The 20497-nt window shown below is 42.9% G+C and overlaps 1 protein-coding gene across 5 annotated transcripts in view; it reads right to left on the reverse strand.

Moving 5' to 3' along the window:
- Positions 1–20497, reverse strand: part of IMMP1L (inner mitochondrial membrane peptidase subunit 1) — a 272369-nt gene that overhangs the window by 102612 nt on the left and 149260 nt on the right. For all 5 annotated transcript variants that reach the window (XM_069223483.1, XM_069223484.1, XM_069223480.1 and 2 more), the window contains 3 exons: positions 15028–15140; positions 5608–5696; positions 3054–3180 (listed from right to left, as the gene is read on the reverse strand). In XM_069223483.1, coding sequence (XP_069079584.1) covers positions 3054–3180; positions 5608–5696; positions 15028–15132 — 321 coding nt within the window. In that variant the 5' untranslated portion in view covers positions 15133–15140. The remainder of the gene's footprint in view (positions 1–3053; positions 3181–5607; positions 5697–15027; positions 15141–20497) is intronic.

A 20497-nucleotide genomic window follows, 5' to 3' on the forward strand; every position in this document is an offset into this window, starting at 1 on the left:
CCTACTTTCAGTGCAAATAACTAGTACCATTAGAGTCAGAGCTTCCTGTCGTGTGGGGCTGTTTTGAACAATTTTGCAAGGACTAATTGTGATTTTCAGTGTGGCCATGGATGCCGTTCATAAAGAATTTTCCATACGTTGCTAATGATTTGCTTACAGCTGCAAACAAATGTCTTTCTCTGCACCGGTTCTTATAGGATCCATCAGATGTTACTTTAAGTGACAATGAAAACGTATCCCATAGGTAAGGTGTAAATGAAGGTGAATGTTAACTCTGATGCGGCTAGACAGATTAGAATGAAATGTGAGTGTAGCTAGCATAACACCCATGATATTGTGGTACTTGATTTGCATTAAGCATTGCTAAAACACCAGTATATCAAGTGTTGTGTAATGTTATTTGGTGGAAACATGCTTTTATTCCAAAACGAACAATCATGATATGTTAACTATTCATACGGTACATGCCACAAAGCACACAAACTATAATACAGTTAGACTGCCGAAATACTGAAATATTAAAGTAGTTGGTTGGATTTTCGTGGTCCTCCTGAAAGACAAATTTGGGACATGTATGACATTTAAAGGCAATTAATTCGGAAGCTAAATGGACAAAACAAAGTGTGAAAAGCCTAGCCCCTCCATCTACAAATCTAGACATTTTACTGTTTCTTTGGGCACCTGAGTGGTGACAGTGGTGCCGAAAATGTCAGCAAAGAATGTTTAAATATGTGTAATGTATTACTTGTGTGTTGTATAGGAATATTAATGCTTATGTCTGAGAGTCCGCATAAGTTAACAATGACCGAGTCAGTCTAACAACAGATATTACATACAAATCTAGATACTGGAACCCCCATTACATAATAACCACATACAGTAAGGATGTTACAATTATGCTGAATGTATGGCTCCGCGTTTTATCTTACCGCTGTTAGCACTATAGAATGCTACTGCTGAGGTCAGCTGGACTTCAAATACCCCATCAATAAAAAACGCACCAGCTTTGATAAAGCATCACTGGTAGTGATAAAACGCATTGCTGATAGTTAAATATTAAGTATTTTAAAAAAATACCAAGCTGATAAAACAGCCACATCTAATCACTTTCTCATTCTCATCTAGTCAAACAGCAAGAGAATGGAAGACTTCATGATGATCACCACCATCCATGATTTCAGGACAATGTGCTAGTCAGAATCAAAAGGATCAAGGCATCAGAGGAGGCCGAGAAACATGCTCTTTACAATGTCCAGTGTGGTTGCATCAGGGCAGAATTTGATAGTGGTGTACTCTCTACCCTAGATGATGAGTTTGAGCCACAGCAGGTACTCACATATGGACCAGAATTTAGCATATTAAGCAGCCTTCAGATGTGTCAACAATAAGAGAAATGCATTGACTTTACCATTCTGATGTTGACATTGGCAATAATACAGCTGAAATTAAGGCCGAATCTTTCATTCATTATTTGCTCCAGGTCACTGACAGGGGTAGCTGCTACAGGGCTGTGCATCGTGTAAATGTTGCAAATCATGTGTGGCAGGCACTGCAACCCTGAAATACAATCTTTGTTTACAGGCTGCTCTTGCTGGATGTGTAGCATCCCAATGTGGCCATTGGCTGTTCTAGAATGCATGAATCTAATGGTGACAGATGGTGGAAATGTAATGAATAAGAAATTATTACATATGGGTTTGCTTCACTTTGGATGAGGCCTGCACTCAAACATGTAAGGTATGGGCAAGCTTGGCCATTAAGGATATATGCCCAGATGTACAAAGGTTTTTTTGGTCGCAAGCAGGCTGATTCAGAAAATCAGACTGTTTGCGACCACAAAAAAACATTTTGGGATGTACTAACACTATTTTGCGATTCAGTAACTTATTAACAAATGGCAAAATACGTTTGCAAGTTGGTATTAGAAAGGGGCATGTCAAGGGTGTACCTTCATAATCATATAGTAATAATAGCGAGTCGTAGGGGGATGTATGAATGTTTTGCAAAAGGAATGTGGTAAGCCATTTTCAACTGGGAAGGAGTCCCCGAGGGACCCCTTCTCCTTTGCGAATGTGGGCACAAACATTTTTTATGAGCAGGAAGTGCTCCATGTACCACTGCCTACTCTTAAAAAATGAAAAGAACACTTCTCATTTTTGTTTTTGCAATGCATCTTGTTTCCTTGAAGGAAAACAAGCATCATTACAAAAAAAAAAACTGCGTTACTGAAAAAGCAAATCACAGAGATGGTGGTCTGCTGACCCCAGCAGGTCCCCATCCCTGTGATTGTAGCCATTCACAATGGGTCGCAAATTATGACCTGCCTCATGAATACTGATGATGCCGGTCTATTTGTGACCCACTGAGAATCGCTAAATGTGTCTGAGACACATTAGTACATCGCAGTTTACGATTTCCTACTTGCAAATCGCAAAGATTCCCAATCAGGAAATCGCAAACCGGAATCTTTGTACATCTGGCCCATAGTCTCACCTCTATGGATATTTGCAGTAATGTGTCCTTTTATCCTCCAAAGTAAAACTTGAGGAGCACTGGTGTAAATCACTAAAGAATGTACAGCTCCTCCAAGGTCATACAGAAAATTATCTTCTTCCTGAAATCTCTTTGCCCTGCTACCCCTTGGTAGTGTGTATGTACCTTGACTTTCCAATTACATTCTAGTCCACTATAAACGTCTTTGCGTTCCCTTACCAGAGTAGACCTACCCTGCAATCGTTCCCACCCAGTAAAATGAATAACTGTGTTTCATTTGTCAAGTCAACACTTTAGATACACATATTAAGTTACAAAAATACAAACAGTTAAGAAATAAATTAATACTAAGAGATTGTGTTGTGATTTTTCCAGACGAACACTAAATGTCATGGGCAACAGACTGTACGTTTTACTTATAGCTAAAATAAAAAACAAATGGTAAGTAACGGGATATTAATAAGTATATATTTCCTGTCAACAATGAAACTAAGGAGTTACATCTGAAATAATATATTTTTTCACCCACATAAAACAAATTTCACACAAAACATACTCACATAGCTGTGCCTTTTTAAAAGATCTGAAGGCCCACTTGTGCATACTTTGTCTCCTTCCAGACCAATTACTCTCTTACAGATATTTGTTTTTGGATCATTTGGACTTTTTGCAATTACAATATCACCTCTGTGGAAACAAGAAGTGCACACACATTGCTGTAATTATTATTTGTACATACATTAAAATGACAAGCAGATTCTTCAAGATGATCAAATTTCTGAAGCTGTATTCAGAAACAGATAAATATTGCTTCTCCATGATATAATTAATATTGCTTCTCAATGATATTTAAAATTTTTCATATCACCTTAAATCTATAAATAAACAGTTTATGGCATGCCTGCAACGTGGTTTGATTAGAAGGTCTGTAATGGGGGAAAACACTGTTTGTTCAATTTTACTTTTGTCACCCAGAACCTTGCCTTTTGAACCTTTTCTTCTGCCAGGAGAATTTATCACACTATATGCCTTCATTTTGAGTTCATTAGAGCACAACCCAGAAGGTTACTAGTGAAGCATCACATTTAAATTATAACATTGGAATGCTGAGAGAACCACTAAAGGCAATTGAGTGGCTGAGGGCTAATAATGGCTAGTACTGACTTCCTGACCCAACATGCCACCGCTTCCCTTTCTGATTCTCCCTTTTCTGTTTAGAACATTCTTCTCTGAGTGGGTGCAATGTTCTGATAGTATTCTAGTCCTTTTGCCTTGAGCTATATTGATTGCTAATCGTTGTAGGTTCTTACAAGCGGCTTCGATTCAGGGCCACTATACCCCTTAGCTGAGGGCTATAAATCTATATTCACTGCAAAGCAGGAACGTTTTTAAGGTTTACACAAACTCTTAAGAGCTTGATTTGCTAGATTCAAATGTGCCTACTTCATAAAACAAAAACAGTTCTTTTTAAACTATGGTTCCTTCCTGCTTGGTTCAAACTAGACAACGCCCCACGTTTTAAGAGCAATTGCTTCAATTCAATACATGTCCTTATTCGAGTAAACCTGATTGGAACTCTACTTAATTTCTTACTCTCCTAGTCATCATCTCTAATTCTGTCATGAAGGAAATATTTTTTTTATCAGTCCTCCAAAATTCAGTCAAAAGAAAAATGCGTACCAAATACACATTCGCCCTAGCAATACGAATTTTTAGTGCACTTGGATAAATTCAAATACGCATTATCAAATTGGGAGAAAATTCTTGTATGTGAAGGGAGAATACGGAGTGTGCAAATAGAATACATTCAAAACAAATATGGTTGTCAAACCAATTACATGGAATAAATCGGACCAGGAGTTGTGAACCCTGCAAGTATGTGGGGAGGGTAGTTGGTTTTCAGAGGCAATGCTCGCACTATCGAGAAATGGAGGCAATAAGGTTTGATGAGTTCATTTTATGGTGTACGTTTTGTCAAGAAATTATCACGAATGAGTAACTAATAGCGGTTTCATTGGCTTAAACTAAAATCCCACAGAAGGTCGCTGGAGTGAATTAGTGTTTTCCTCTAAGGTTTCTATTGAAGAAAAGAATCTTAAATTAATTTTTGAATGTCCTGCGGCATGTGTCAGTTCCAGGGGTCTAGGGAAACACAGAACACCCTGTATTATTTTATTATTTCTATTTTTTTGAGTGCACGTACACCGAAGCATCTTGGCAGTAGAAACCACACAGGGAAGTGATATGATTAAAATAAAGTATTTAACAAAATAAATGAGATTTCAGCGTCTAAGTACAAGAAATTAAATTAGCTTATGTCCGAAGTCTCAAAGGACAATCCTTCCTTAGTTTGAGGCTGATCACCTGGAAGCCTGTGTCTCCTGACAGTGCACGTTTGAAGCATGAAACTTCAAATAGCAGTGAGGAGTTGAAGTACAGGGTCCTGATTGACTAGTAGGAGTTACTTTACATGAAAAAAGGTTGATGCTATACTGAAGAAGGTTCTGTGACATATAATTGTCAGCTGAATTCTCCATTTCACTGGCAGCCATTTTAAACTCAGGGGGAGAGACACATGGTCAGAAGGATACCCCTGCAAGTCTAGCGAGAATATTCTGAATCATGGTAGCCAAGCAATGCCTTGCTCTAGGAGCCTTAGATAGAGTGTACTGCAATATTAAAAATGGTGCAACATACAGCCCCTTTTACTTGTTAATGGTGCTCTGCAGGGATGAAAGGCAAAATCTTTTTTAGCATTTTCAACTCCAGGAGTCGTGCAGCAAACTTGTTGGAAAGTTTGGTTTGGAAATGCGAAAGCTTTCCTCACGCCTGTTGCTGGATTCACCTAAGTGACCAGCAGCACTTCAAACTGGTGAACCCAGACTATTAATCAGCAAGCTCCCCTCGCCAGGCAGCTAGTGGAACATCTTTGGTGATAACTACCAATATACAAACTCTGCTGTCTTCTTAGCTGAATTATTAGATAAAAAGGGGCACTTCGTGTCAACCAAATGCTAAGTAAAGGGTGAAATTAGAAAATGTTTTATTAGAAAATTCATCACACAGTACACTTTGCACACTAAAAGGATTCCCAAGCAAGTTAGTGCTACCTACTTTTGAATTGAATAAAAATGTCGACTTAAGTTTTCCGACACAACCAGATCCGAATTATTAATTGTTGGCTCCATCGACGGGCCAGAACACTGAAAACAAAGTGAAAACCATTAATTTGGTAAAATCAGATTCAAGAGTGTATGTAGAAAAAAATATAAACTTTAATCTCTGCGCATTCTGTATTTACCACTCACACTAAAATGTGCACACATGCTAAATTAGATTATAAAAACACCCCGACAAAACAATTTAATTTAGTTGCACTGTTAGAAACAGCAACCATAAAACAGAGTTAAACTGGGTTAGCCGACTATAAAGTATTTATTATCAAGCAAAGTACACCACGTACAGCAATAGGGAAACGAGTGTCACATTTATATCCACCATAATAAGCAACAAGCATTTGCAATGCAATAGGTCTCGCATTTGCTCGAGTTAAAGCTAATGGTATTGCACATTTATAACTGGACTTTTCTTGCCACATAAATCAGTCAACCCTGCCTCATAAGTTTGTCTTTTCCTGCCATATAATTCCACTGGCCCTGCATTTAACTAAAGCACTTCCATTGGCCTTCTTCCTCTATCTGCAACAAAAAATGAAAATATTGCCATTTAGCAACCTAATTTAAATCTGCCATGCTAATTCCAACAGAATACCACTTTCAGCAGCCACCATCAGAGTTGCTGGTTGGCTAACACAATTCTCCAAAAAAAGACACAAGACAGCCAAATCAAATCAAATCATTAACATTTATGAAGCGCGCTACTCACCCGTGCGGGTCTCAAGGCGCTAGGGGAAAAAGTGGGGGGTTATCGCTGTTCGAACAGCCAGGTCTTTAGGAGTCTCCGGAAAGCGGAGTGGTCCTGGGTGGTCCTGAGGCTGGTGGGGAGGGAGTTCCAGGTCTTGGCCGCCAGGAAGGAGAAAGATCTCCCACCTGCCGTGGAGCGGCGGATGCGAGGGACAGCAGCGAGTACGAGGCCAGAGGAGCAGAGGAGGCGGGAGGGGACGTAGAAGCTGAGGCGTCTGTTGAGGTATTCCGGTCCCTTGTCGTAGAGGGCTTTGTGTGCGTGGGTGAGAAGTCGGAAGGTGATCCTTTTGCTGACAGGGAGCCAATGCAGGTGTCTCAGGTGTGCGGAGATGTGGCTGCTGCGGGGTATGTCGAGGATGAGGCGGGCCGAGGCGTTTTGAATGCGTTGCAGGCGATTTTGGAGTTTGGCTGTGGTCCCGGCGTAGAGGGTGTTGCCGTAGTCCAGGCGGCTCGTGACGAGGGCGTGGGTCACGTTTTTTCTGGTGTCGGCGGGGATCCAGCGGAAGATCTTGCAGAGCATGCGGAGGGTGAGGAAGCAGGCGGAGGACACGGCGTTGACTTGCTTGGTCATGGTGAGAAGAGGGTCCAAGATGAAGCGGAGGTTGCGGGCGTGGTCTGTGGGGGTCGGTGCGGTGCCGAGGGGCGTGGGCCACCAGGAGTCGTCCCAGGCGGACGGGGTGTTGCCGAGGATGAGGACTTCCGTTTTTTTCAGAGTTCAGCTTTAGGCGGCTGAGCCTCATCCAATCTGCGACGTCCTTCATACCCTCTTGTAGGTTGGTCTTGGCGCTGGCGGGGTCCTTGGTGAGGGAGAATATAAGTTGGGTGTCGTCGGCATAGGAGGTGATGATGATGTCGTGCTTGCGTACGATGTTGGCCAGGGGGCTCATGTAGACATTGAAGAGTGTCGGGCTGAGTGATGAGCCTTGGGGTACGCCGCAGATGATCTCGGTGGGTTCTGAGCGAAACGCAGGGAGGTAAACTCTTTGCGAACGGTTTGAGAGGAAGGAGGCGATCCAGTCCAGGGCCTGGCCTTGGATCCCGGTGGAGCGGAAGCGGGTGATTAGGGTGCGGTGACAGACGGTGTCAAAGGCAGCCGAGAGGTCGAGCAGAATGAGGGCGACTGTTTCACCGTTGTCCATCGGGGTTCTGATGTCGTCAGTGACTGAGATGAGGGCGGTTTCAGTGCTGTGGTTGGCTCGGAATCCGGTTTGTGAGGGGTCAGCTGTTTGTTGATGGTCTTCTCTATTACTTTGGCTGGGAAAGGCAGAAGAGAGATGGGGCGGAAGTTTTTTAGGTCGCTCGGGTCAGCCGTAGGTTTCTTTAGTAGAGCGTTGACTTCGGCGTGTTTCCAGCATTCGGGGAAGGTAGCAGAAGAAAAAGAAGAGTTGATGACGGTCTGGAGGTGCGGGCGATGATGTCGTCGGCTTTGTTAAAGATGAAGTGCAGGCAGGGGTCCGAAGGGGCGCCGGAGTGGATAGAGTTCATGATGGATTTGGTTTCTTCCGTGTTGATGTGGGACCAGTTGTTGAGGGTGATGGCCGTGGATGCCGGTTCGGTGGTGTATGGTTGGGTCTGGTGTCCGAAGCTGTCGTGGAGGTCGCTAATCTTGCGATGGAAGGAGGGGAAATACACTAGAAGGGTCACCCAAACATATCAAGTGGTCAAACAGTCATAGTGTGATAAGGATGTTACGTTGGCCTGAACTATGGTCGTAATTGTAATAAGGAGAGATTATTAAAACGTACAATTATCATATAAACCTTTATCAGAAATAAACTTTCAGCATTAGACTGTAATGCTCAACACAGCCCTTAGAGGGCACCATAACAAAAATATGATTTATAAGAAACACAGTCATGTAACCATATTGTTAAGCCCTAGAGGGAATAAACCCATGAAAAAAAACAGGAGGAAGTAATGCAGTGTAACCATATACGTGGACCATAGAGAGCCTTTTTAGGGCTAGCAGGCCTACTGCAATGATATTACAAACAAAGCCTTTAAAACACAACTTCTCCCAGATGTACAATAAAAAAAGCTTAAAAGAAACTGAATGATTGGGGGGGGTATTATTTTGGGGTCTCCACCAACATTTGGAAGAAGTATGGCCATGTAACCATACAGTCAGCCTGTATGAAAAAAGAATGAGAAAAAAGTAATGCAGTGTAACCATATATTTAAAGGCACAGTGCATTACACATTTTCAAGACTAGCAGGACTATAGCACTGATATTACAAACAAGGCCCATGATACATAACTTCTCCCAGCTGTAAAACAGACGTTCCAGCCATGAGAATGCTTAAAAAGGTAATGAATGGATGGTGGTAGAGGTTATTATTTTGGTGTCCCCACTAACATAGTGTGGGGACCCAGAGATGGTGTAGATAGAAAGAGCACATTGCGCTCAATGTTTTGAAGGTAGTTCCATTGTCCTAGGACCACCACAGACTAAGTCATGAGCAAACATGTTTTGTTAATGCCCTGCAAAGCATTATGGGACAAGTTTCCGTGCCACGAAACTTGTAATATGTTGATATGACTGTAATGCTTAGAACAGCCCCAAGAGGACAACACAATGAAAATAGCATTTGCTTAGGAAACATGGTCATGTAACTATATATTAAGCTCTTACAGGGCATAACCACACAAAAAGAAAATGGCAATAAATAACACAGGGGAACCATATATTTAGGCCCTATAGGACACAGTGCGTTACATATATTCAGAGGTAGCAGGCCTATAACAATGATATTACGATCAAGGCCCTTAAAACACAAGCTATTCCCATCTGCAAAACAAAAGTCCCAGACATGAGAGAGCTTAAACAGACAGTGAATGGTGGGAGGGGTTATTATTTTGGGGTCCCCACTAACCTAGTGTGGGCAACCAAAGATGATGCAGACAGAAAGAGCACATTGTCATGAACATTTGGGTGGTGGTCCTATTGTCCTAGCATCACCACAGGATGCGTTATGAGCAAAAAAATTGTAAAAGTAATGCCCTGCAAAGCATTATGGGTTGCGGTTTCCTGAGTGCAGTGAACATTTTAGTACTGGCTCTCCCGCTGTGCCGGGAGAGCCGCTTTCACTTTGAGGATTTCTGTTCTAGTAAAGCATTCACCAATTTCAAGTGTTTTAAAGGGAAAGTCACAAGAAATTACTGTGATTAGGTAACTGTGAACAATGTGACTAGCGCTCCAATACAGCCAATCGGGTTCACACTGCTGTGCCTGTTTGAGCTGTGAGCGCCAAGGCCGCCATGCAGCACGAAGGGGAGAGTCAAAAGAATAGTTTGCCCACCCTGAAGTATAGCTCAATTGTGCAATAATCCATGTAATGGGGCAGTCTGCAAGGCATGACAAAAACAGCCTCAAGGAAGGGCAAACGTAAGCACTTACCAATGACATCAAGTGATTTTTGAAAGGCAAGCCCAGGAACGAACAAAAGTGATGGGTGTGAGATGGGCATGGTTAAAAGCCCACGATACTTACAACAGGTCAAAGCGCTTGCACACTTGATCTAAAAGCCAGTGGGAGCCTGAAAGCTACCATCTTGGGTCATAAAAGTGAACTCTAACTACGATATCTGCTTTACGGACTGACAGGGGCACTAGGAAAGTACCTTACCTACACTTTGCAGCCAACTTTATGTGTAGCTGTCACGTATAATGGTATCTGATACAGTAACTACCAGCTGTCTCTTTATGCAGCAACACAAAGGCTTCGTACTAGGTTTTCAACTGGTTCCTTAAGGTCTCAGGGAGATATTTAGGAAAGCCTCTGATGTAAAGTGCAGCTGATCATACGTTCTGGTGCTGTTCATGTTTTTATGTATTGGTATTTATAGCAAGACCTCAGCTATGAAGCACCCGACTGCTGCACATTATTTGGGGGGTTAGGAGATAGTCTTGTAAATTGTGTACAGGAAGATTAAGGGATTTGCTGAGAATCAAACAATGTTGAGTCTAGCGCAGAGGCTCGGAGTCAAACCTGGGTCCTCCGGTTCCAAAGGTGATAGTTTCAGCCCTAGCCTAGCCGGCAACAGTGAGCCCTTAAGCTTTATTCCACCTTCATCTATTTCTAGTATCTCTCTGTGATCTGTAATTCTATTGTGGCTTGTACTAGAAGCCTTTGTGGTAGTGAATGCTTATCTTTTCTCCTATTTTTACTGGAACACCTCTTCCACAATCCTTCGTTTTAATCAGTGAGATATACACATATATTATTTGGTAGCCCATTCGGCAAGGTCTACAAAACTACTGTTTCCTTCTGGACATATTTCATCAGAAGGGCGTCCATATTTCTGATAATACAGCTCCAATGTTGTATATATAAAAACACCCTTGTTCGATTTGTTTTCACTCCTTCCCAGTCTTCACACTCTGTCCTGCAGCATTAACTTTTTTGCCATGTGTGGTTATACGGTAATGTAATCCCAAGTCCTACTTTCTGTTACAAGATTGTCAAACCATCAGCTTTCACTGTATAAGTTAAGTAAGAAATTGGGATATTATTTGGGGTGGTGACGTAGTCAGTCACTAAATCAACCAGAGCCCAAACCGCTGGTGGTTATGGCACAGGGCAGACAGGCTTAACAAAGGGCAATGTGTAATGCATTTATGCAGTACCAAAACAGTAATAAAGACGAAATGCAAGACAATACAAATCCCAAACTTAACTAGAAAAAAATAAAGTACACTTTATTAAACAAAATAACACCAAAATTACAAAAATGTATTAAGGGGAACCAGAGATATAATGTTTTAAAGTGCCAATTATAGTCAATGGTTGCAGTAGACAGGGAACTATTTTCAACTTGCGGTTGACTGCAATGGAGCAGAGGATGGGTACAGCAACCAGGTTCATCCTTGGCAAATTATTTGCCTACTGACTTAGTACTTTCACTTCCAATCCACTACAGCAACATACTTCTAAAACCCACCAGAACTTCAGGGGGGCACTTAAAAACTCAGAGGGAATTATGCAGAAGCCAACAGCACTGTCCAGTCCACATTGTGACACACACTTGCACCCTCGCCACCCACTGCTAATTACCCTAGATATTACAGCATTCATGACATCGTTATAACATGATTAATAATATCAAGTTAACAGTAGCAGTAACATTATTGATGAGATAACGGTGCATGGCGAGGGTTGTTACCTTATGGCACGAGTTATAGTTACTTGAGATAACCATAACTATAATTGCTGATTTTCTATGAATTTGTGTGTCAATTCAGAACCTAACTATAACGTTCCTGTAACCATTGTCCTTTTAACTGAGTATACATATATATATATACACACACACACACACACACACACACAGTAAGTAGTTATAGTTAGGACCATGTTTCCATAGGAAAATCATTTTTTGACACGCCTATATCTTAGGCATCGTTTGACAAATCTTCACTAAATTTTCCCAAAAAAGTGTGCTGGTGATTCTTTTTGTGCACAGAATGTTTTGGGGTGATCTGTTAAGCAGGAGCCGAGAAAAAAGATGGGGGCGGAGGGTCAAAAACATGCATTTTTAGTGTTAATTCCCATAGGAGGTTTGAACACTACTACAGCCGAACTGCTGGACGCAATTACATCAAATCTGGCAGAAATGTAGGCTGTGAAAAACACATATTACACTTTTTATTATTTGGTGTAAATCCATTTAGTCGTTTTCAAGAAAGTAAAGGGGAAATACATTTGTATATCTAGGGCCTCGTATCCGTCGCAACATTTTTGTGGCAATCGCGATGAATCCACAAATCTGCGTGCTAAGAGGAATGCTGTTATTGGTAGCTGCAGCCTGACCAGAAATTTGCAGCTGCCATTTTAGGTAACGGACACGGTCCCTGGGGCTGAAAAATAAAGGTAAAGGGGTCAGGGTGGAGGTACCCTGATCCCAGGGATGTGACGTAGAGGTCTTTCATGGTGAAATTATGACCTTATGAAGATTTTTTTCATGACTTGCGATATTCATGAATACGCCGCAACACTCAGCGTGGCGTCCCCATGTAATGTTGCAACAAATTTGTGAACACTGGCAACAAAAATGAAAAAGAAACGTTCACAGATTCATTCATACACTAATTCATTATCTCATAGATGCACTCAGAGACTCATCCGCCCACTAACACACCCACTCAGACACTCATGCAGCTACTCACAGACCCACTCAGACCCTCATGCACCCGCTCACAGCCCCACTCAGGAACTGACGCACCAACAGACCCACGCAGACCCTCATGCACCCACTCACAGATCCTTACGCATCCACCCACAGACCTACTCAGACACTGACGCACCCACTGACTGACCCACTCAGACTCACGCACCCACTCACAGACCCACTCATACAGTGATGTACTGACTCAAAAACCCACTTAGACACTGACGCACCCACTCACAGACTCACTCAAACCCTCACGCACCCACTCTCACACCCAGACAGACACACTTGCACCCACTCTCACACTCAGAGAAACCCTCTCACACCTATTCTCACATCCAGAGAGATAGACCCTGCTGCCAACCCCCAATGCGCCCGGCAGAAGGCCGTGCATGGTTGGGTGGTTATAGGGGTTGGCAGCAGGGCCTGGCAGTGCGTGGCGGTGGTTGGATTAACGTATTGTAATTAAAAGTACTTTAGGTTAAAAAAAACATAGACATTCACTTTAAAAAAACAAAGGTCACAGGGACATTATAGCTAGGTTCAGAATTTACTCGTACAAAATCACAGAAATTCAGCACTTCTAGTTCGAGGTATTTCAACCAACTATAACTCATGCCCTAAGGCAACTATAACTTGCGCCCCTGCCATGCACAATTTTTTCTTCAATAATTTGACTTCTAACGTTTCATTGACATTTTTGCTGACATGATAAAAGTCGTCATGAGTGCTGTAATATCTGGGGTTATTATTAGTGCATAGCGAGGGCGCAAGTTATAGTTACTGTACAGTGTGAGGGATTGTTGCTTGTAAGAACTCTAACTATACCTGTTGAATTTCTATATTTAAAAAAAAAAGTAAATTCAGAACCTAATTATAACGTCCCTGTAACCTTTTGCATGGTTAGAACAGGTAATCAGAAATATCCGGACCATGCTCCCAGAGGAATCCCAGCAATGGAAATAATGACTAAAATTCTCACTAAGGCAGGGTGCAAATAGTTAATCACTAATTTATTTACTACAGTTGTACATGATCGAGATGGAGATCCCAAGCCATCATAAGAAAAATGGTTAATGGAGTGTCCAGAACTCTTAATGGCCGGAGACTGGAGGAAGGCCTGTGTACAAGTTAAACTTATTACTCCAAATGCTTGATTCAAACTGACACAGTTCCACTATTTGCACAAACCTTCAAGGATCTATCCAGGTAGAACCATAGCTTGTTATAGATGTGGTGCTGTAGGGGAAACTTTCTCCATTTGGTCTGGGTATGTCGAGGGGTGTTATGTTTCCAGAACTAAGAAGGGATTGACCTACACACAATGACTGGCACACTACCAAATAAATCCATCAGCAATGCCTTATAGGAATTTTCCTTGAAAAAACATAAAATGAAAATAAGGGTGGCTGCCTGAGGTACAACATTAGCAAATGGGAATATAGCAATCAACTGAGTGAACCCGAAGGCTCCAAATTATGATATGTGGAAAAAAGACCTAATTTAGTGGGCTGCAGCAGATAAGCACACATGAAGACCAGAAGGACAGATGAAACAAAGGAATTAGCGGAATGGAGGAAGATGCTCATGAAACAGACAGACACCCCTTATAATAGACCAACTTGACTCAAATAACACATGGTAGTTATTGTTAATGAACAACATTAAAACTATGTAAAAGGAAAGATCATTGTTAATTGAATGCAGATAATTGTATACAAGTGATGAACTGTATTGGTATATACATGTTAATATATACTGTTCTGCTAAAAGAAAATCAAGTTTACCAAAAAAACAGAGATAAAGCAGATAAACAAGCTGTTGCAAATTGTAAGACCCTTGATTTAGTGTCCTCTGATCAATGAAAGACACTCTGTCATATTGAGAACATTAACAGACAAATAATTTAGTGATCTATGTTACTGATAAAATGAAGTAAACTGTTAGCACACTAAACTTCATATTGCAAGTGGAATATCATGCTGATGCGGCCAATTAATTCAAGTCCTTTACACCATTAGTCTCTTCAGATAAATGCAAACACAGCCTTCACTGCTATATAGAAAACAGTAATTGTGTTTACATACAAGTCAAAATTTGCTATTTAGGATTAGATCAGGTTAATGGTTAAGAAAACATTAGCATTCAGTTATCAAGTTTACACACCTCACATGAATCTACCCAACCTGAAAAATATAAGTATGTAGATATTAATAACCGGAATTGAAATGCTCATACTTCTTTTTTATTGCCATCTACAATTTGAAATCGATAAATTATGTAAAACAAATTCCCACCCATATTTTTGAAACACTTTCGAAATATGCAAGCAATATGTACATTGAGTCTGTAGATGTCTGATCTGAGAGCATTAGTTCAATTACTGGTGAAGAAATTAAAACAAAAATAAATTTCTATAGAAGCACAAAAATTGGTATCTTACCACAACAACTTCTCCAAGGTACTCAAAAGCACAATGTGCGATACAGCCATATTGGATGGTGTAGCCAACAAGTCCCAAAGTTTTTCCTAAAACACGTCGAAACATATTTCACCCTGTCACAAAAGAGAAGGTACAGTTCAACATGCAGTAATCAATAAAATAAAGGTTTAATATTATTAGTACCCAGTGTATCTTATAAGAGGCTTATCAAACTGCTAAAGTGAATGCAAATAATGAACAAAATTCATGAAGTATATATTATAGTATAATAAGACTTTGGCATTTCTACTTATGTAATGGTGTCCAAGTCCAAATGGATGTGAAAAGCAAGTCAAAGCATAGGTTCTGGTCCACAGCACTCTTCAAATGAAAGTGATCTTTTTAACATCTACAAGAACGCTATTAACCCATTATCTAATTTTGGATCAAGGAATATATTGCAAAGAAACCAACCTTTCACAATAAGCAGCAGCGGCTCCTCCAGTATGGCGGAGGAGCATCGCCCCCCCGCCAGCAGAAGCAGCTGCAAACCTTTTACAATAGAACAGCAATAAACTGTTCTCATTATCCTTTTGTTGTAAAAGGGGCAGGGCCATGGGGCATGACAGGGACGGAGGGAGAGTGCACAGCACTCCCCTCAGTGCCCATGTATGTTTGGACGGCCATCTCAGGCTGGTCAAACACACATGTGCCCTGGTCTCTCTCTCCAACATGGCACTGTGTTGCCGGGTTAGAGACAGCAGGCAGAGGCTCCCACTCTGCCTCGGAGCTCCAAGCCAGGGTGCTCCAGCCAATCCTAACGCTGCTTTCATGCCAATGGCATGAAAGCAGCGTTAGGATTGGCCGCATGGCAGGCTGGTAGCCTGCTGTGATGACCGAGGAGCGGCGTGGCGGAGAGGAAGGTAAGGTTCTTTTTATTATTATTATTTTTTGTTTGGGCCCCCCTTTTCCCCTGGCACGCACTGCACCACCCCAAACCTCCCCCCCCCACGAGCAATGACTGACAATAAGCTCTCCATTTTATTCGTATTCTTAACCTCAGTGGATTGTGAGGAACATATTAACTTAAAAGTGAGAACAATCTTTACTAGGATGATGGTGAAGAGAGAAATTTTTCATGAAATCAATAATGCTAATTTCATTGTGCAGCAATCCCCTCTCTATAGCAGCAGCTATCGCAACATACTGGCCTTGACCTTGCATCTAAGGAAACTAGGTCACTGAGTTTAGCTATTCAGAATGGCACACTGTTAACAGCATTCTGCTGCTAGTCCCCGTAGGAAAGTCCTCCTTTTTTGTCCTGGTCACCCCCACACTTTTTGGACAGGTACTGGTGGTTACTGATTCTTGGCTGTGCCCTGGGTACTGCTTACCAGTCCCAAGGCCAGTGCTCTGTGTAAAATGGATATGCAAATTAGGCTAATTATAATTGGCTAAGTTAACCTACCTATAAGTCCCTAGTATATGGTAGGGCATGTAGGTTTAGGGACCACCGCATAGGTAGTGCACCCATAGGTGCACTGCTGAGGTGCCCAGTGTCATTTTAAAGGCAGGCCTGCCTTGCTGGCTGCTTTTAAATTAAAGTTATATGCAAATTCGACTTTGGAATTAAAAGTAGTTCCAAAGACTTAAACTACCTTATTTGTACATATAAGTCACCCCTAAGGTGTGCCCTATGTGCCCATAGTGCTGGGTGCCATGTAACTATAAGCAGGGACCTTATAAAAATAGTCTTATAAGCCCTGGTGAGGTAAAAACAGCCAAATTCGTTTTTCCCTCATTGTAGTAAATGGCCTTCATAGGATAGAATGGGGAGACTTTATTTTAATTTTTAAAGTCTCCTTAAATGATGGATACCAAGAGTTTGGTATCAAATTAATTGTTGTAATAAACCCCACAACTTCCAGTTGTGGGATTTAATATAACTTGTTCAGGTAAAGAGTTTTAAACTTTACCTGAAAAGTTGCCAATTTCAGCCCTGCATTGTTTTTGCTGCTGTGCTCTGATTGGCCAGCCTCTAGCAGCCTAGCCAGGCTGCCTTGATGAGGTGTGAAGTGGCCTGGCTTCACACAAAGGAATGTGCCTGCAAGCAAGAGGGAATCTCCCCTCAGCAGATGGTGAGGCAGGAAGGGGGAGGGCTGCCAAACTGGTCTTCAAAGGCAGAGAAGGACATTTGGACCAACCAGCAACACCCCCACATCCTGCAACCCCAGACAACTAGGTGCCCCCTTGATTAGATTAGGAGAGGCAGGAGAGGGGTGTATTTATGATTTTTAGCCACACCAGTGGGTGGGCTCAGCCAGATGTAACCTCCAAAAATCAGATGCAGCCATGATGGATATTTGGAGAATGTTGCCTCCTGGGATTGATTTTTGCCACACTTCCCAGGAAGTGGTCATCACAGGGGGAAGGACCCTGCACCTGATTGGAGAACCAGGACCCCCCCTGCGTTTCACCCAGGAGCAAGGATAAAACTGGCAGACCTGCACCCACACCTCAGATTCCAACAAGGAAGAACCAAAGGAGAAGAAGGACTGCCCTGCTGGACCCCTGGCCTGCACCTGGAACCTGCACTCAGAAGGACTGCACCAGCTGCACACTTGGGCTTCACCACAAGAAGGACTTTGCCTGGCTTCAACTGGTTCAAGGAGGGGCTCCCTGTTTGCTACAGGTGAAAAATTGCTATCCAGAGTCCCCTGCACCAACTCCTGAAGAAATCAACCAGCTGGCCACTGCCCTGTGGCCAAAAAGGAGTTTGCGCCAGGTGCATTCTGGGAGTTGTAGTCCGCACCCCCAAGGACCATCTCAGAACTTCTGGACCCTTTGGGGTGAGCTGTGGACTTCAAAAGAACCTTAAAAGGACATCTGGGAGAAGCCCCAGAAGTTTGGAGAACTTTTCAAAAAAAGCTCCATAGAGGGACCGACCAGCCGCAGCAACTCTAGCCGGCTTGCCTCAACCGCGACCCGGCCTGATTTGCTGGTTCGTCCCAGTAAAGAAAATCTTCGAAAAAGAGACTAAGTCCGAAGGTAAAAAGTTGACCGGGACCTCCCGGCCAGCGTATCCGAGGATGGCTCCAGGGACGTCGGATCAAGATCCAGGTTTACCCCCAGTCAAAGAAAAAACAACTAAGTCCGAAGGTAAAAATCTCCATCGAGGATTCCCGCATCGCGTGTCCGGAGAAGGGCTCCAGGAGGTCGGATTGGACTGGCAGGTTCGTCCCGCTGAAGAAAATCTTCTAAAAAGAGACTTAGTGTGAAGGTAAACTTTTAACCGAGGCCTCCCGCGGCCTGTAGCCGAGCAGGGCTCCATCGTGGTCGGCCTTAAACTTTGACTTTGCCCCGGTCGAGGTGCAACCAGATGACCCGATTGGCGCTTTTTGTTTCTAGGCGCTAAAAAACAATAATTCTTTAAAAATTCATATCTCCGGTTCCCCTTATCCGATTTTATTCTTTTTTGTGTCATTTTAAAGATAAAAATATAATCTATTTTTTATAAATTGGTTTTGGATTTTTAAACCATTTCCTGTGTTTTATTTAAATACTGTTTCGTGATATTTGAGTGCTTTACACTCGGTCTCCTAAGTTAAGTCTTGACGCTCGTTGCCAAGCTACCAAGGGTTGAGCTGGGTTTAATTTACTGGGACCTAACCGGACCTTAGTGGAGGTTAGTGGCCTATTGCTAAGTGTAGGTACCTACCTGCCCTTACCAGTGACCCATTTTCCAACATTTTTGGTGAGCAGTGGTGGGATCCTGTACTTGTGTTCAGTATCACGTTACAGTTTTAAGTAAAACAAATAAAAAATCCTTTAAATTGTCCTAGTGCAAAAATTGTTTTTAATTTGGATTAATATCAATTATTGAACTTTTGTGATTTTTCTAAATTCTTGTGTCCAATTTTTGCAAAAAGTTTTTGTTGACACAAAACTAGGGAACCGTGGAGCTTGATCTGGCTAGCCTACCCACACTGACAGTAGTCCAGCTTAGGGGGTTGTGTACTGAAAGAGGGTTGCCTGCAACCACTGACCTCAGGAAGCATGTCCTGATCAAATCCCTGACAGCATGGGTTGAGGCCCAAGAGGTAGACTCAGAAGAAGCTCCAGAGGAGGGAGAAGTAGGGGAGGATGCTAGCTCCAACCACTCAGGGGAGGGAGGGCATCTGAGCCTAAGTGAGGATGAGGAAGACCGGTCCTCATTACATAAAGTCACTAGGGGCAGACCCAAAGGTAGTTGGGGGTCCCTTCAGGAGGAGAGAACCTGTCCCTCAGGGAAAGAGAGCTGGAGGCCCAGCTAGCATTCATAGCTTTGGAGGCAGAGAAGCTGGCCCTAGAAAAGAAAAAGTGGGCAAGGGAAGAGAAAAGAGATGGTGGCAGCGACAAAGAAGCTGAGGTGTCCATGGGTGGGGGGTTTTGCCCCAGATTACCCAAGGGGGTGGTTCCTGCCTATGTAGAGGGGGATGATATAGATAAGTGGCTGGGGGCCTTTGAGAGGGCCCTCCAGATGAGGAGAGTCAAGCCTCAGTACTGGGGTTCACTTCTTTGGGAGTTGGTTCCCAACTCTGGGAGGGATAGGCTCCTAACCTTGAGGGGGGAGGAGGCAGACTCATACCCCAGTATGAAGAGATGCTTGACTAAAAAGTTTGGTCTGACCCCAGAGCAGTATAGGCTCAAGTTTAGGGACACCCAAAAGACAAGCACCCAGTCCTGGGTGGACTTTGTGGACATTTCAGTAAAAGCACTGGAGGGCTGGATACAGGGCAACAAGGTATGTATCTTTGAGGGGCTGAACAATTTGATTATGAGGGAGCACCTTCTAACCAATTGTGTCCAATAGAAGCTCTGCCAGTATCTAGTTGACTAAGTTGACCAACCCCAGAGAGCTGGGGGAGCCAGCAGATGACTGGTTAAGAACTAGGGTTAACCAGAAACCCCCAGGGGGTGATCAGAAAAGGGGAGGACATGGTTCTTCTCAGGGGAAGAACCAAGGGAAAGATGATAAAAAGCCCAAGGAGTCCTCACAAGAGTCCCCAAAAACTTCTCAGGGTGGGGAAGCCCGAGACATTCCACTTCTAAGGGGAAAGGGTATCAGGGAAAGAATTATGATCCTGCTAAAGCAGGAAAGTTTCAGGAGCTTGCTAAGGCCGGCAAGTGTTTTGAGTGTCATCAACCTGGACACAAAAGAGGAGACGCTGTCTGCTCCAAGAAGCCCCCCACTGGTGGGCAATCCCAGGGGACTGCTAGTGTAGGGTTGGAAGTTGGCCCAGGGCTGGGATCAGGGTACACAGAGGTCACCTTAGTATCCGTGGGTGGGGTGGACATTGCAACTATGGCCACCTTACCTCCCAGCATGGAGAGGTATAGGCAGAGGCCTAAAGTCAATGGGACTGAGGTAGAAGCTCTGAGAGATACAGGAGCCAGTGTGACAATGGTCACAGAGAAGCTGGTTTCTCCAGAACAGGTCTTACCTGGTGTC

The sequence above is a fragment of the Pleurodeles waltl genome, chromosome 3_1, assembly GCF_031143425.1.
Source record: "Pleurodeles waltl isolate 20211129_DDA chromosome 3_1, aPleWal1.hap1.20221129, whole genome shotgun sequence".
Taxonomy (NCBI): Eukaryota; Metazoa; Chordata; class Amphibia; order Caudata; family Salamandridae; genus Pleurodeles; species Pleurodeles waltl.